Below are 16,929 nucleotides of genomic sequence, written 5' to 3'. Positions count from 1 at the left end.
TCATGTTGTCTTTTTCCTTTCCCTGTATCCCCAGCTCTTGGTACCTGATACAGGTGATCAATAAATGCTTTCCCACTTAACTACTCTATTCCAAGCATACTGAATTCACAGAGTTTTGTATAAAGAAAACATTTGTTCAACAAAAGTCTGGGAAACTAGAACTCCAACCAATTTAGGATCATAGATTTAGAACCAGAAGGAACCTAAGAGGTCATCTAGTCCTACATTAAACTTTTTCCATTCATGACCCCTTTTTTGCCCAAGAAATTTTTACACAGCCCTGGGTATGTAGGTATACAAAATAGGTATACAAATCAAATATTTACTGCCAATTTTTTCACAGCTCCCACATTCAGTTTGCAACCCCTTATAGGGTTGAGACCCACAGTTTAAGAAGCTGGGGTCTTGGGGGTGGCTAGGTGGCGCAGTGGATAGAGCACAGGCCTTGGAGTCAGGAGGACCTGAATTCAAATCCAGCCTCAGACACTTAACACTTACTAGCTGTGTGACCCTGGGCAAGTCACTTAACCCCAATTGCCTCACTAAAAAAAAAAAAAAGAAGAAGCTGGGGTCTAGTCCAACCTCTTGATTTTACAGATGAGGAAACTGAGGCCCAGGAAATTGAGCCACAGTTACATGGGCACAAGGAGCAGAGACGGGATTGCCAGCATTCTTTCTTCTATAACATTCTTCTAATATGAGAAATCCAAAAACCATCAAATCCAGCAACTGGAATAGTGAGCTAGAAGTTCTGATCATCAGTGTGGAAACATAAATTATACTGTAGCTCAAGCAAATTGTTAACCTCTTTATCCTAGGAAATAATTGTTCTAAAAAGGACCACATTTATTAGACTACATTTAACCCCTATAGCATTGAATCAGATCAATATGGGAGCAGGAAGCAGTGGTTTGTTGGATTTTGTGGTGGTGGTATTGGTGATGGCGATCTTTTAAGGGAGGAGTGTTAGAAGACGTTCCATCAGAAGCAGCTGCTTTTTTTTTTTTTTTTTTGCGGGGCAATGGGGGTTAAGTGACTTGCCCAGGGTCACACAGCTAGTAAGTGTCAAGTGTCTGAGGCCGGATTTGAACTCAGGTACTCCTGAATCCAGGGCCGGTGCTTTAACCACTGTGCCATCTAGCTGCCCCAGAAGCAGCTGCTTTAAAGAGTGGCCCCCACAGTGGCTCACACTGTCACTCACCAATGGCAGCTGTAAAATACATCCTGATTTCACTGGGTGTCAGGGCTCGCTCCCAGATAATGAACTCATCAAAGGCACCATTCTCATAGTTCTTGGGCTGGTCTCTGTCAGAGCCAATCACCAGGTTGACGTTGGATTCTCCATAGGCATGAGATACTTTCCCACTTGGGTCTGTGGTGTTCAGGGTCCCATTGACATAGACCTTCAGGCCCTCCTTGGATTTCCACGTGAATAGAACATGAGTCCAGTAGGGACCTGGAGAAGAATCAAGTAGTCAAGGAATCATAGACTCAGAATTCCCCTCCACTGAATCTCTGACAGGTGGGGTCATCCAGACATTGCCTGAAGACCTCTAGTAGAAAAGAACCCACCACCTCCTATGGCAGCCCATTTTGGACAGCTCTCACCCTTAGGAACACTGTTCTTTCATGGAATCAACATCCACCTCTGCACCTGACACCAGTTGCCCCCAGTGCTGTTCTCTGAGGCCAAGAAGAGTAGGTCATCAGTTACTTGGAACAAGACTCATCTGATTTCCCAGGGAGACTTTGGCTTGAATTCTTAGAAAGGAGCCCAGAGAGAACCTTTCCTCTCACCATTTTCCAGATGCCCACTGACGTCTACATTAAACTAAATCTGTCTTCTACGTGAGAACTCTTCAAATACTCAAATATAACTAGATATCCCCTCTAGGTCTCCTCTTCCCTGGTCATTCCTAAGTTTCCTGGGAATAACTTCAATGCCTGTATCTATTTCTAAATTGAGTAAATTTTAACTAACTTAAAATAGGCTTGGTAATTATCCCTGGTGGTGCCATGATTTTCTCCTTTGCTACTAAGCAGAGGCAAAAAAAAAAAAATCACAGAATCTCAAAACTGGAAGAAACTTCAGGGACCACCCAGCTCAACCCATCCTGTGTCCATTATAACATGCCGGGTGATAGGGCACCTAGCCTCTGTTTACAGCCCTCCAGTGCAGGGAACTCACTCCCTCCTGAGGCAGTCCATTTCACTTTGTGACAGATCTTATTATTAGGAAGATTTTCCTGACCTCAAGCCTCAGTTTACCTCTTTGTAACTTCTGCCTTCCGAGGCCAAACAGAACCAATCTAATATTTCTCCCCCTTCAAATACTTGAAAACGTGGATCATGCCACCCCACCACCTACCTACCCCATCTTCTCTCCTCCAGACTTAACACTTCCACTACTTTTAATTAGATGCCACACACTCAAGGCCCTTTGACATCATGGTTGGCCTCTAGCTAATCAATGACCTCCTTAAATAGGGGTGCGCACAAATGGGAGTAATATTCTAGATGTGATCGGACTAGGAAAGAGTACACTTGTCACCTCCTTATTCCTAAAAGGTCTGCCTCTCTTAAATTTTGAATGAAAAGCATGGAATGAAGTGCTTATTGTATTCAAGGCCGGTGCTGAGTGTCCAGAGTATAAGTTGTACCCCCTACTCACATTCTCTGGGTGATGGAAGCCCACAAAAAGCTTGTCATACCAATGGAGAGTTACATAAGACCAATCTCTACCCTCTACACCCCACCATTCCCTATAAACATTTGTATATTCTTTGCTCTCTTGGGAAAACTGAGCTCACCAATAGGAAGAATGAACCTTGGATTTCTGGGGCCACTTCCCTCGAGTAGGACCTCAACACATTTGCCAAACAATGATGTGAGGATATCATAATGGCCTCCCTGCTAAGGAGAACACAACAGCTCTGGAACAGCAAAACACCATCTGTCATCTTGCCAGTAATTTTAAATTGCAAAGCAATTACATGAGGTGTTCTGGCTAAGTATTATGCAACTTCCTAGTCATTTTTGAGCCTCCAAAGAATATTTGACCCTTAAGTAGGTCTAAGGTATAATTACCCCCTCACTTGAAGGTAGGAATAATAATAACCTATTGGGTGGACAAACAAGAGTTTACACCACCAGGTATATGCTTTCTCCATACCCCACATTCCCCCATGCTGGAAAAAAAATCTGAGTTTAACAAGCAAACACCAATCAGCTCAACGAAATGTAAGTTTATATCTTAACGGAATCTTGGCTTCCATAGTTACACATACAAATGGAGCTGGAATAAATGAGTTGTTTTAAAAGTATCTGTAGGGGGAGAAATGTTTTCATAATTTGTCAGATTTCTTTTAAAAAAAAATGAAGCTTTTCATCACCATTGTTTATAACTGCATCAGGGCCATAATTTGTATTTTTAGCACCTGGGATAAGCTTTTTTTTTTTTTTTAATGTATGAGGTATTTTATTTGGGATAAGCTTTTAAAAGTGGAAAAGGGTCCGGGGACAGGCGAGCAATACTACAAATTCCCTCCAAGCAACTTGTTCAAAACAAATTTAATGGAGAAGTAAGGAAACAGAATACCATTTCCCATAGGTAAGGATCTCCTGACATAGGAAGGCAGGCTGGAGAAGGGGTGCAACAGCTGATGGTAGGATGCACTTTGAGGGGAAGAGATGAAGAGAAAATCTATTCATCTCTTCCCCACACCATGCCTTCTGGTAACCTCGTACTTTAATTCATTACTTTTGCCAACTAGACGCTAGCCTCCGTTGTTTCTATGTGCTAGAAGAGTTTAAGAACTTTCAAAGAGCCCTCAAAGTCTAGTGCCCTGAGGCAAAGCCCTGGATGCCCTGTTCTAAGAACAGCTAGGATATTGATAACACTCATTTAAAATCTTAAATCTCCTAATATGGAAATATATTTTGCATGATTTCACATGTATAATTGATTTCATATTGATTGCTTTTTCAGTGGTGGGGGAGGAGTTGGAGGGAGAAAGAAAATTTGAAACTCAATTTTTTTTTAAAGAATGTTAAAAATAAATAAATAATAATTTTGAAAAAAAAGATTGCTTAACTCTCTTATCCGGCCCTAACTCACATTCCCCAGGCAGTAAATGGGGAGTTATGGAAGGTTGGTCTCCACCCTCTACTCCCCACATGTCTTAGGGATTGTTGGTGTCTATATGTCCTGAATAGATCACCCACCAGACTTACTGCTCATCACACAGGGTAAGAAAAGAAATCTCTTGAAATAGGGCAAAAGTATCTACAGATCCTTAGGGCTTATGGCCAGGCCCCCAAAAGAGAAGAAGCCTTTCTTTTCATCAGCTACCTTCACAGTTCTGACTGAGGTCTCTTCCAGCTTGAGATTCCATGTTTTCCTGAGTTTATCCAAGAGACAATCATTGGGCCATTGGGACCACAGCATCATAGCTCAACCTAGTTCATAAGCAGATGCTTGAAATGTACTCCTTCCATATCTCCACCTCTAGGAATCCTTGTCTTTCTTCAAGGTTTAGCTCCATGAAGCCTTCTTGCTCCCATCGCTACATCTGAGCACACTGGCCAGAAGGGCAGAAGAATGTTTCCCACTCTTCCCTTCCCCCTCACTCCCACCACTTCTTGTGGCCTCAGATTGCATGTGACGCCCAGGGCCTGTCTCCACGGGCTGTTCCAAAAGGAAAACACAAAGACAGGGAAAGCCACTGGAATGGTAAACACTTAATTGTCCACAGATCTGTGGCCAAATGACTCGCCCCTAATGACATCAACCCACAAAAACTGGAGCAACAGAACTAGCCAAAGACAGAAATGAGAAAAGGATCAATTTGACTATGTTGTTTTTGAGTGAGTGAATCAATCACATGGAATAAACGGCAGAAAATCAACGGTCAACGTCAAAATTATGGCAAAATTATGAATAATCACGTAACTCCTTTGCTCAAGAAGCTTCAGTGGCTCCCGGTGGTCTCTAGGATAAAATACAACACAATATGGCTCCAGCTTATTTTTCTGGATTAATTTTTTTATTACTTTCCCTCACACCCTCAATATTCCAGCCAAGCTGGCCTGTTTGTTGCTCCCGAGGTATCATTTATTATGTCTCATCTCCCTGCCTTTGCATAGCCCATTTCCCATCCTAGGAATGCTCAAGTTCTTCACCTCCTAAGATCATAGATATAAAATTGGAAGGGACTTGAGAAGTCATCTTCTCTTTTTACAGATGAGTAAACTGAGGTCAAGCACACTGGCCAAGGTCACATGGCTCCTCTGACTCTAATTCCAATGTCCCACTGTCTCCTCTTTTTTAGAATTACTAACTCCCATCGAGACTCAGCTCATTTCAACACCCCTGATTCCTTCCTTTCCCTGTTGTTAGTGTTCTCCCACTGCCCTCCAATTACTTGATGTTTTCTTTTTAAGTCTTTTGCATTTGCTTATTGGTGTACAAACTGTATCCTCCCCAACCTCCTAAAGAATGTAAGTTCCTTGGAGTAGAAATTGCTTCATTTCTTTGAGATCTCTCCTTTGCAAAAGGTTTCTCAGTTCTAAGGCAACCCATAATCATCTTAGCATGGATTTATGGAAAGAGCTCTGCATTTGACGTCAAAAGACCCGAGTTCAATTCCCAGCTCTGCTTGTTACTGGTTAAGTGACCTTGGGTGAAACATTTCACTTATCTAGACCTCAGTTTCCAGCACATAACAGGTATTTAATAAATGCTCATAAAATCAGATTGAAAACTACATGTGATCTGTGGCAAAGGGGGAATGCATGTTTAAATAGTCAGCTTTATAACCTTCCCTAATGACACCTTAAAAAGCAATAAGCTTAGAAGGCTTGTGTAACCAGACCAAACAATCCTGCGGCTAAGGGTTATTATCTGAATATGGCAGGCCTACTCCTTATCATTGAATACTTTGGGCCCCCACCATGCAGGTATGTTCCTATTCAGAGGCTCCAAGTAGAAGATAACAGAGATGGCTCTGAAATGTACCTGGTGGGCTAAAGCTGGCCTCCCACTTCATGGAATTCTCACGGGTGTAAAATTCCACAGATCCTTTTCCTTCACTGGAGCAGACCTTGAATCCACTGGAGATAACCTGCCCTCCATAAGCTGGGAGGGTTGTCCTAGACTGCTCTCCTTGGATCTTCCAGAAAAATGAAAAGGTGACTCCTGAGAAAGTAGAAGGCATGAGATTCAGTTATCAATGAGACATAGAAAGTACCAATATCAAGCCGTAGCATATATTTTTATCTGAATGGACTCCTAACTGGTCTCCTTCACTCCAGCCTCTCCCCTTTCTAATACATCCTTTACCAAACTGCCAAATTGGCATTCTTAAAGCACAGATCCAACTCTTTCTGTATGCAGTAAGGAAGGGGGAGGAAATATTCATTTAGATAGCACCTACTATGTGCCAGGAACTATGCTAAGCACTTTACAATTATTATTTGATCCTCACAATTATTATTTGATCCTCACAGTAACCCTGGGAGGGAAGTTTTCTCATTATCTCCATTTTACAGTTGGGGAAACCAAAGTAGATAGGTTAAGTGATTTGCTATGGGTCACTCAGCTAATACACGTCTGAGGCTGAACTCGGGTTTTCCTGACTCCAGGTCCACCCTTCTATCTGCTGAGTTATCTTACTAACCAATGGAAAGAGAATTCACTGGCTCTGAGGTTTGCAGACCTGGGTTCAAATTTCACCTTGGATACTTACTGCCTGTGTGGCTTTGGACAATTTTCTTCCCTTCTCTCAATCTCAGTTTCCTTCTCTGTAAAATTAGGAAGATAGGGGCAGCTAGGTGGAGCAGTGGATAGAGTACCGGCCTTGGAGTCAGAAGGACCTGAGTTCAAATCTGGCCTTGACACTTACTAGTTGTGTGACCCTGGGCAAGTCACTTAACCGCAATTGCCTCACCCTGCCCCCCTGCCAAAAAAAATTAGGAAGATAGACCAAATGGCTTCTAATGTTCTTTCCAAGTCTCAGTCTATAGGTCAGCAGGGCCTGTAACCCGTCCGCTACTCCCCATTGCTCACAGGGCAATATAAACTATGCAGCCTGGCGTCTGACACTCTCTGTAATCTTGCTCCAACCTACCTTTCCAAACATTACCCATTATCCTCCTTCACAAATGCTCTATTTTAGCCAAGTTGGTTTCAGCTATTCCCTGGACTAAACTCTCTGTCTCCCTCCCACAAGCCATAGGCCATGTCTTGAAAACACTCCTACTGTTTCCGTGCCTTTTAGAAACCTTCTCTTCCTTCGGGTATTATCTTAGCCATCACCTTATCTATGGCTTCATAAGACTTCCAGGTCCCCTAGTCCTGAGTAATCTCACCTTCCTCAGTTTCCCTTGTGCTGTCCTTAATTTATAGTATCCATCCCTTCTACATTCAAGATAACATAAGGGGGGAGCTAGATAGCACAGTGGTAAAGCACCGGCCCTGGATTCAGGAGTACCTGAGTTCAAATCCGGCCTCGGACACTTGACACTTACTAGCTGTGTGACCCTGGGCAAGTCACTTAACCCTCATTGCCCTACAAAAAACAAAAACAAAAAACAACAACAACAACAAAAAAAAAGATAACATAAGATCCTCACAGCAGGCATTGTTTCACATTTGTCTTGTATGGCCAGAGACTTAAATGTGGTAAGCACAATAAATGTTTATCAAATTAGATTGGATTGGATTGGATTGGATTGAATGAGTAGGGAAAGTCCCTGGCTGCTGGGATTTTCAGTGAACAAAATCTGCCTTTCCTTTCTCACCAGATTGGTGAAGGAGACTTTCCTAACTTCATTCCAATCCATAATTCCAGAATTTCCATAATAGAAGATACTTCAGAACCCATTTAGCCCAGACCCTTCCCAAGTACATATCCCCTCCACAATGACCATTCTCTTGGATTATCCAGCCTTCCTATCAAAACTTCCAGGGATGGGAAACTCACTACTTCCCAAAAGAGAGGGCTCCTCTTTAGGATAGCACTAATTGCAAGGATTTGTTTGCCTCAGTTAACCCTAAATCTGACTCTTTGCAATACCCAGAAGCACCTCAGAGGGAGCTTCTAGTCAAACCCCCTCATTTTACAAATGAGAAAACCAAGGCCTAGAAACATTAAGTGGCTTGTCCAACATTCCACCAGTAAAAGGAGAATCACAGGATCAATTTATCACTCCTGGTTCTGCTCCCCATTCCTAGAAAGTTTCCATTCCAAGAACCAAACATCTCTCAATGTAAAATTTAGTATATAGAAGCCTATTGAGAGATATGCTCCCCAAGCTCATTCCTCATCACAGTCTCAGCTAAATTCTTCTGAAGCTTAATTTGGAAGCTAGCCTCAGTTCTCCCAACCATCTCCATCAAAAACCCTCTTCCACGTGGCATTCTTTCAAATATTTGTGGATTTCTGTCATATCCCCCACTACCACCACCAAGTCTTTTCTTTCTATATCAAATGCTTTAACAGATATTGGAGAGCTATAGGCAAGCTATATGGTATAGTACAAAAAGTGCTAGTCCTGGAGTCAGGAAGACTTGGGTTCAGTCCCATTCTCAGACCCTTACTAGCTATATGACTAGATAAGTCATTTCACTTCTATCTGCCTCAGTTTCCTCAACTGTAGAATGGGGGTCATAAGGAAACTTACTTTCCATCGTTGTTGTGAGGATCAAAATGAGACAATATTTATAATTTGCTTAGCGCAATGCCTGACACATAGTAGGCACTATATAAATGTTATTATTATTATTATTATTATTATTATTGTCCACTTATAATATGGACTCCATTTTCCTCATTGTCTTCATAGTCCTCCTCTAGACATATCTCTAAATTGTCAAAAATCTTCCCAATCCTTCATTTTTTGTATAAAAAGATAAACCACTTAGCCAATTAGTCTCCTTAAGTGATTACAGGGAGACAAAGCCATTTGTTCTTGAAACTATCCCTCACCACCAGCCTAGTCCAAAAATAATACTTGGTCAGCTCTTAGAGCAAACTCTTTAAAGACAGAAAGAACAGTGATCAGCAGAGCCCAGACCTCCAGTGGCAGTAAGACCCAGAAGAGACAGTGAAATGTCCTCAACTCATTCCCCATCATAGTCTGTTGGGGTCATGCCTGGCTTACCATTCTCTAGTACTATGCACCAAAAAGGGAAACAAATAGAACTCATAGTATAATTTTGCTATAAAAAAGATAATAAAATAAGTCCCAATAGGTATTGTAGAAGTCAATTTTTCCAAAGGGCTTCAGCAGCATATAAAAATTCTACTTGGGCATATCAAAATGACATGGTGGGAACATCTTCCACAGGAAAAATAAAGAACATAGAGGTTACAGAAGGATGGGAAGGTCTTTGCTTGTAAAGTCTTATGCCTGAAGAAGACTTTAACTGATTCTATTCTGTTTCATCCTGCTACCAACATGGTGGGAGGCAATCTGGACCTGAAGTCAGAGGAAGCTCTACTTGTGTGTTCTTGGGCAACCTCATTCTCCTCCTCTGTGAAATGGGGAAATTGGACTAGATGACCTCTGAGATTCTTCTCAGCTCCAAACTATGAGCTGACATCTCCAGTTAATACTGCAAGTTTGGAGCAAACTAGCCCATTACTCTTAGAAAGACTATAAGCTCCTTGAGGGCAGGGACAGTTTCATTTTTTGGTTTTATATCCCTAGTGCCTGGAGCATGATAGGTGCTTAATAAATGCTTGTTAATTGATTGACTATGAAAGCTGGGAAGAAATTGAGTCCCTTCCTTTCCTCCCAGATACTTCCCACCAAAGAGATGAGGATAAATAGGGGCCATTGGTCTTTGTCCTAGACTTCCTACCTAAGGGAAGCATGACGTAGTGAATAGAACAATAGACCCGGAATCAGGAGGGGAGGGGGGAGAATGGAAAATGGGCAGGGCAAAGAATAGGGTCTGAGGCCAGCTAAATAGAGGGATAATATGGCATTAATCTAGCCCAGCTCCCTTGTCTTAAAATAAGGAAATGTGGAAAGGGGGGACGATACTTGTTCAAGGTCACATAGATGGTTTGTGGGTAGATTCCAGAATTGAACTGGACTCATATCCCAACAATCATTCAACTGCATTATACATATATTTAAGTCCAAAAGCTTTTTCAACTTTCAAGAGTCTACCATTAAAATGCAAATACCCCTAAAAGGAGTAATGTAAGTAACCTTCTGGTTTTATCAACTAACACTATAATGGAAATGACTTTGTTGGGCCCTTTCCAGTTGAGGTCGAAAGCTGTTAGGAGTGCAGGCATCTGTGAAACAGGCAAAGGGAGAGAGGAAATAGATGCTGAAATGGAAGATGGGAGGGCGGCAAAAAAAAGTCTCATCTTTTGTAATTTAGTTGACATTAGCACCCTTTTCTACACAAGTGGGAGAATCAGATTCAGCAAATGTCCCCATCAAAGTCAAAAATTCAGGAGAGATTATGGTTAATGTAGGCCAGAAAGCAGAGTCTACTTTTTTGGGCAGAAAAACCTATACATTTCCATCTCTGAAAAAGGAAGTCCCTGGTTGGACTACTGCCAATTTAATCCTTCTCTGATACCTCATCGTGTTGTGGAATTGGCCATTGTTTCATGAAGACTAAGCCAACAGACTTCAACTTCTGATAGGTTTATAAGATGACTATGCTTAGCAATAGAAGGGACCTGAGGAAAATTAATGTTGGATTGTACTGTTTATTATATGAATCTATCCATTTCCCCAGACTCCAGCCTCTGAAGGTCAGGTAGCTTTTCTGAAAGGCATTATAGAATAAGGTAATTACTCCCAACTCCCAAGGCATCTGCTCCCTAATTAGCTTGGGTGGGGTCCCTTGCCTCTGCTTACCGGATAGAGGCCAGTTTGAGCTAAGGTCCTTGTATGAGGATGTCTTTGCTACCCCTCCCCCATCGATGAAGTAATAGGGAAGAGCTAAGAACTCTTAGCCCACTTGTCATAAAAATGTCTACTAATCAGAGTTGCCTTTTGATTGCTAGGAGAGGTCCAAATAATGTACTGTCAAGCCAATCAGAAGGAAGACACATCTATGTCTATAGATATTCACCTGCTCCATCACCTCAGGGGCTGAATTACTATCCAAGATAATCACCTAAGTGTAAGTACAAATCAATCCAGGGGAGATCCAAGATTAGAAAAAGTGGATTAATCAAGATCAATTTTGAAGTTGGACTCTATAACTAGACAGACAAACGATTTGAAAGCCCACCTCCATCCATGGGGTTTTTTTTAACTGTTTAAAAGGGTCAAAATGGCCATCTGATATGCCTTCCACCAAATGGAAGAAATGGAGACCATTTAACCATACTATTGACTTAGAAAACCACATGCTGACATTCTCTATGTTCTATTGTATCTGTACTTATTTTGTTAAATATTTCTCAATTACTTTTTTTTTGCAGGGCTATGAGGGTTAAGTGACTTGTCCAGGGTCCCACAGCTAGTAAGTGTCAAGTGTCTGAGGCCAAGTTTGAATTCAGATCCTCCTGAATCCAGGGCTAGTGCTTTATCCACTGTGCCACCCAGCTGCCCCCTCAATTAAATTTTAATCGGATTCGTCCACTCAATATTGCAGATACTTCTGCCTTCCACAACATCATTTTGATGAGTTAAGTATAAATGGACCAGAGTCATCCAGATTGGATTTCACTGAGAATCTACTGGAGTTTCAAGATGAAGGCTATAACCACTCAAGGAAAAAAATGTTCTTTGAATTCTTAGTAAAGCAAAACTTTGGGGGAATAAAAAGAGTTAAGGACAATTACAAAGAAGGAGGAGGAGGAGGAGAAGGAGGAGGAGGAGGAGGAAGAGAGAAGAAGAAGAGGAGGAGGAGGAGGAGGAGGAGAGGAGGAGAGAAGGAGGAGAGGAGAGGAGAGGAGAGGAGAGGAGAGGAGAGGAGGGGAGAGGAGAGGAGGGGAGGGGAGAGGAGGGGAGGGGAGGGGAGAGGAGGGGAGGGGAGGGGAGGGGAGGGGAGGGGAGGGGAGGGGAGGGGAGGGGAGGGGAGGGGAGGGGAGGGGAGGGGAGGGGAGGGGAGGGGAGGGGAGGGGAGGGGAGGGGAGGGGAGGGGAGGGGAGGGGAGGGGAGGGGAGAGGAGAGGAGAGGAGAGGAGGGGAGAGGAGGGGAGGGGAGGGGAGAGGAGGGGAGGGGAGGGGAGGGGAGGGGAGGGGAGGGGAGGGGAGGGGAGGGGAGGGGAGGGGAGGGGAGGGGAGGGGAGGGGAGGGGAGAGGAGGGGAGGGGAGGGGAGAGGAGAGGAGAGGAGAGGAGAGGAGAGGAGAGGAGAGGAGAGGAGAGGAGAGGAGGGGAGAGGAGGGGAGAGGAGGGGAGGGGAGGGGAGGGGAGGGGAGGGGAGGGGAGGGGAGGGGAGGGGAGGGGAGGGGAGAGGAGGGGAGGGGAGAGGAGGGGAGGGGAGAGGAGAGGAGAGGAGAGGAGAGGAGAGGAGAGGAGAGGAGAGGAGAGGAGAGGAGAGGAGAGGAGAGGAGAGGAGAGGAGAGGAGATGAGGGGAGGGGAGAGGAGGGAGGGGAGGGGAGAGGAGGGGAGAGGAGGGGAGAGGAGAGGAGAGGAGAGGAGAGGAGAGGAGAGGAGAGGAGGGAGAGGAGAGGAGGGGAGAGGAGAGGAGGGAGAGGAGAGGAGGGGAGAGGAGGGGAGGGGAGGGGAGAGGAGGGGAGGGGAGGGGAGGGGAGGGGAGGGGAGGGGAGGGGAGGGGAGGGGAGGGGAGGGGAGGGGAGGGGAGGGGAGGGGAGGGGAGGAGAGGAAACTGAACCCTGAATTCTCTTTCAGAAGTACAGAGCATTTCTGTCATGGAGACTGGAAGTTCTCCCAGCTTCTAGGGGAAAGTTGTTTTCTAAAGGGTATTTTCCCTTAGAGCTTTCACTTTGCATAAACAGGGAATAAAACTCCTGACTCTTACTTGAGAGAGGATTTGAACTGCAGGGATTAATTAAAGAATGGCTTCCCTCACCCTAAACCACCCCAATTCCCAGGTCTTATGCAAAGTTAGCCTATAAAAAAGGGTGGGGAGGGCACAGCAATCCTTAGGGATTTGAGCTCATGGTAGGGCCATTTTCCCAGCTTTGGGCACGCCTCCAGCTAACCAGCAAAAATCAAATACAAAACAGTCCTGATTTATGTACCAGGTCATGCAGAAAAGTATGCTCTGCCTGGGGGCAGAGGTCCTACATTCTCATCCAGGTTTTACTACATAGTACCTCTGTGACACTGGGCAACTCCCTTCATCAAATAATCTACAAGCATGCGTTAAGGGCTAACCATGTGCCGGACAGACATTGTGCTAAGTACTGGGTATACACACACACACACACACCCCAAAAATAATTCCTGTCCTCAAGGAGTTTATAATCTAATGGGTCAGGAGAAACATTCATTGAGAAAAGAATATAGACTGGACCTAAGATTTTCTTTTTTTCTTTTTTTTTCTGGGGCAATGAGGGTTAAGTGACTTCCCCAAGGTCACACAGCTACTGTCAAGTGTCTGAGGCCGGATTTGAACTCAGGTCCTCCTGAATCCAGGGCCGGTACTCTATCCACTGTGCCACCTAGTTGCCCCAGAATCCTATGATTTTTTTCCATTATACTACATTGTCTCTAGATTGCCTAGAGATTTCACCCTTTCTTTTCCCATTCCATTTCTCTGGGACTATACTAACCATGTGTTATTCTCTCTCACAGGGTGAAAAACTCAAGGTATTCAATCTTGGACCTTGTTATTGGCTCCAATCAATTGTTTTATAGTAAAGGAGTTTGTAGCTATAAGTAGAAGTGTAGTATTTTCATTTTCTGTTGATTTGATCTTCCAAGTAACACGTGTGGACTGCAAGCTCAATATGGGTCACCAGTGTGATATGGCAGCCAAGAAAACAAAGACAATTTTGGGTTACAGAGGAACAGGCAGAGTGCCAGGTCTAGAGAGGTGAAAATCCTGCTGTTTTGTACTCTAATCAGAATATATCCAAATTATCATATACACACTTTAGGAAGGACATGGACAAGCTGGAATGCCCAGAGATGTATGGCCAGACTGACCAGTGGCCTTGGATTGGTGCCAAATGAGGAACAGTTGAAGAAACTGGAAATGTTCCCAAATCTCCCTCAAGTAGGAAAGTTGAAGGCCAGAGGAAAGACCCAGGGAAGGCACAATAGATATTTTCTAGTGTTTGAAGGTTTATTATAGAAAAGAAGGAGCAAATTTTCCCTACTTTTCCTAGAGTTTAAAAAGGAGAAGTACTAAGTGGGAATTGCAGGGAGGTGAATTTAGTCTTTAGGTAAGGAAAAACTTCTTAAGAATTAGTGTTCTTGGGGCAATTGGGTGGCACAATGGATAGGGCACTGGCCCTGGAGTCAGGAGGACCTGAGTTCAGATCCGGCCTCAGACACTTAACACTTACTAGCTGTGTGACCTTGAGCAGGTCACTTAACCCCAATTGTCTCAAAAAAAAGAAAGAAAGAAAGAAAGAAAGAAAGAAAGAAAGAAAGAAAGAAAGAAAGAAAGAAAGAAAGAAAGAAAGAAAGAAAGAAAGAAAGAAAGAATTAGTGCTCTTGGGGGCAGCTAGGTGGCACAGTGGATAAAGCACCAGCCCTGGATTCAGGAGGATCTGAGTTCAAATCCAGCCTCAGACACTTGACACTTACTAGCTGTGTGACCCTGGGCACGTCACTTAACCCTCATTGCCCCACCCAAAAAAAATTAGTGCTCTCAAGGACAGGTAGGTGGTGAAGTGGATAGAGCACTAGCCCTGAATTCAGGAGGACCTGAGTTTAAATCCTGCCTCAGACATTTACTAGCACTGTAACCCTAAGTAAGTCAGTCACAACCCGTATTGCCTCAAAAAAAAATAAAGAATTAGTGTTCTCTAGGGGTGGAATGGCTTGCCTCAAGATGTCACGATTTCCCATTCACTAGAAGTCTCTGAGCAGAGGCTGGATGGCCACTTGTTGCAGATGATGTAAAGGCTTCATCTGGAGTGGGAAGGACCTGGATTTTTATACCACCAAAGAAACTAGCTATGCATCCTTGCACAAATCTCTCAACCCCTTTCAGTCCCAATTTCCTCATCTATAAAAAAAGAGACAATAATAACTGGAGCACTTATCTTGTTGGCTTGTAAAAATCCAGTGAAATAAAGTACCTTGCTTTGAAGATCCTAAAGCGCTTGTATATTGTCAGTCACTGCAACTAGAAGGGATTCTTGCTGGACTAGGACAGATAGGTAGTGCAATGCATAGAGCACCTGGTCTGGAATCACGAAGATCTGAGTTCAAATCCAGCCTCAGATTCTTACTAGTTGTGTGAGACCCTGGGCAAGATACTTAACCCTGTTGGTCTCCATTTCCTCATCTGTAAAATGAGTTGGAGAAGGAAATGGCAAAACCATTCCAATAATTTTGCCAAGAAAACCTCAAATGGGGTAACGAAGAGTCGTCTGACAACTGAAACAACCAAACAACCCACAACACGAGTTAAAATAGATGGCCAACAGGGACAGCTAGGTGGCACAGTGGATAAAGCACCGGCCCTGGATTCAGGAGGACCTGAGTTCAAATCCAGCCTCAGACACTTGACGCTTACTAGCTGTGTGACCCTGGGCAAGTCACTTAACCCTCCTTGCCCAGCAAAAAAAAAAAAAAAAAATAGATGGCCAACTGAGGGCCTTTCCAACTCTGACATGTTCCCTGAGAACATTGGCTACAGTGAACTCTCTCTTTGCCCAAGCAAGGTCCATTCATCTGGTAAAACTCCCAGTTTCAGAGACCTCTCCGACCTCTGTAAGTTAGAAGTATAGAAAACATTACTCTGATTCTTTCCAGACTAGGGATATTTGTCCTTGTGTCCTCCAATCCATCCTTTCTGAATTCTCAGCTCTGACACTTGGGAACTACGTGACATTAGGTAAGTTTCTTCATTTCTTTGGGTCTCAGTTTTCTTCTCTGTAAAGTGGAAGTATTGAGGACTAGATAAGCACTTGGATCTCTTCCCATTCCGGATTTATGCTCCAATCTTTCAACCTCAGTATCTTCACGTGTAAAACGAAGGTGCCCATCTGGATGACCCCTAGGATGCCTTCCGTCTCCAAATCTGTGATCCAGTCGTGCCCCAGCCTCCGATTTGTTTTGTTTTCTTTTTTTTTTTAATTTAGAGACACAGACAAGAAAAACCTGTTTATAATATTTTTCGAACTCAAGAACAGCTTGAATTGGTAAAGTGTAAACCTGGCCATGTTTTTGGGCCCTCAAAACAGTTTTCCAAAGCTTTTTGGTCTCATCAAAGCCCAAAACATGTTTTCTCAAGTACTTTCCCGCTGAATTAGAAAGCTTTTGTTTATTTTGATTGAAATGTAATCCATATGTCTCTCTGAATCATTTACAATTAACTCATCACCACGTTGTTTTGATAAGGCCATGTGATCGCCAAAAAGCCTTTGGAACCTTCATAGAAGGCTTTCTTTAAAATCACTTTTCCTAGATATAGGAAGTTATTTCAAGCCAAAATTAAATAGACAGAAGGAGGGAGTTTGGCTCAAAGGTGGAAGAACAGTTCTCCACTGGGTTTTCAATTTGGCATAGCATGTCTTCCCCTCCTCCCAGAATCTAAGTACCAGAAGCCCAGTTTCCTTTCTGAAGAAAAAGAGGAATTCTCAATTATTCACTTTGTGGATTATCCACTGCTAATGCCTTTTTCTTTGTTTTGGGTTTTGGTTTTTGGTTTTTTAGGTGAGACAATTGGGGTTAAGTGACTGGCCTAGGGTCACACAGCTAGTAAGTGTCAAGTGTCTGAGGCCGGATCTGAACTCAGGTCCTCCTGACTCCAGGGCCGGTGCTCTATCCACAGTACCACCTAGCTGACCCCTTTTTCTTTG

The 16,929-nt window shown here is 43.6% G+C and overlaps 1 protein-coding gene across 1 annotated transcript in view; it reads right to left on the bottom strand.

Moving 5' to 3' along the window:
- The window catches only part of ADGRD1 (adhesion G protein-coupled receptor D1), a 482,794-nt gene that overhangs the window by 440,934 nt on the left and 24,931 nt on the right, over positions 1-16,929 (bottom strand). Inside the window, exons 5-6 of the mRNA XM_043977059.1 lie at positions 6,017-6,196; positions 1,202-1,456 (exon numbers count right to left, since the gene is read on the bottom strand). Of these exons, the coding sequence (XP_043832994.1) occupies positions 1,202-1,456; positions 6,017-6,196 (435 nt within the window). The remainder of the gene's footprint in view (positions 1-1,201; positions 1,457-6,016; positions 6,197-16,929) is intronic.

Source organism: Dromiciops gliroides, chromosome 1 (assembly GCF_019393635.1).
Source record: "Dromiciops gliroides isolate mDroGli1 chromosome 1, mDroGli1.pri, whole genome shotgun sequence".
Lineage (NCBI taxonomy): Eukaryota > Metazoa > Chordata > Mammalia > Microbiotheria > Microbiotheriidae > Dromiciops > Dromiciops gliroides.
The sequence above is the reverse complement of the archived record's forward strand: the minus strand, read 5'-3'. Positions and strand labels throughout refer to the sequence as shown.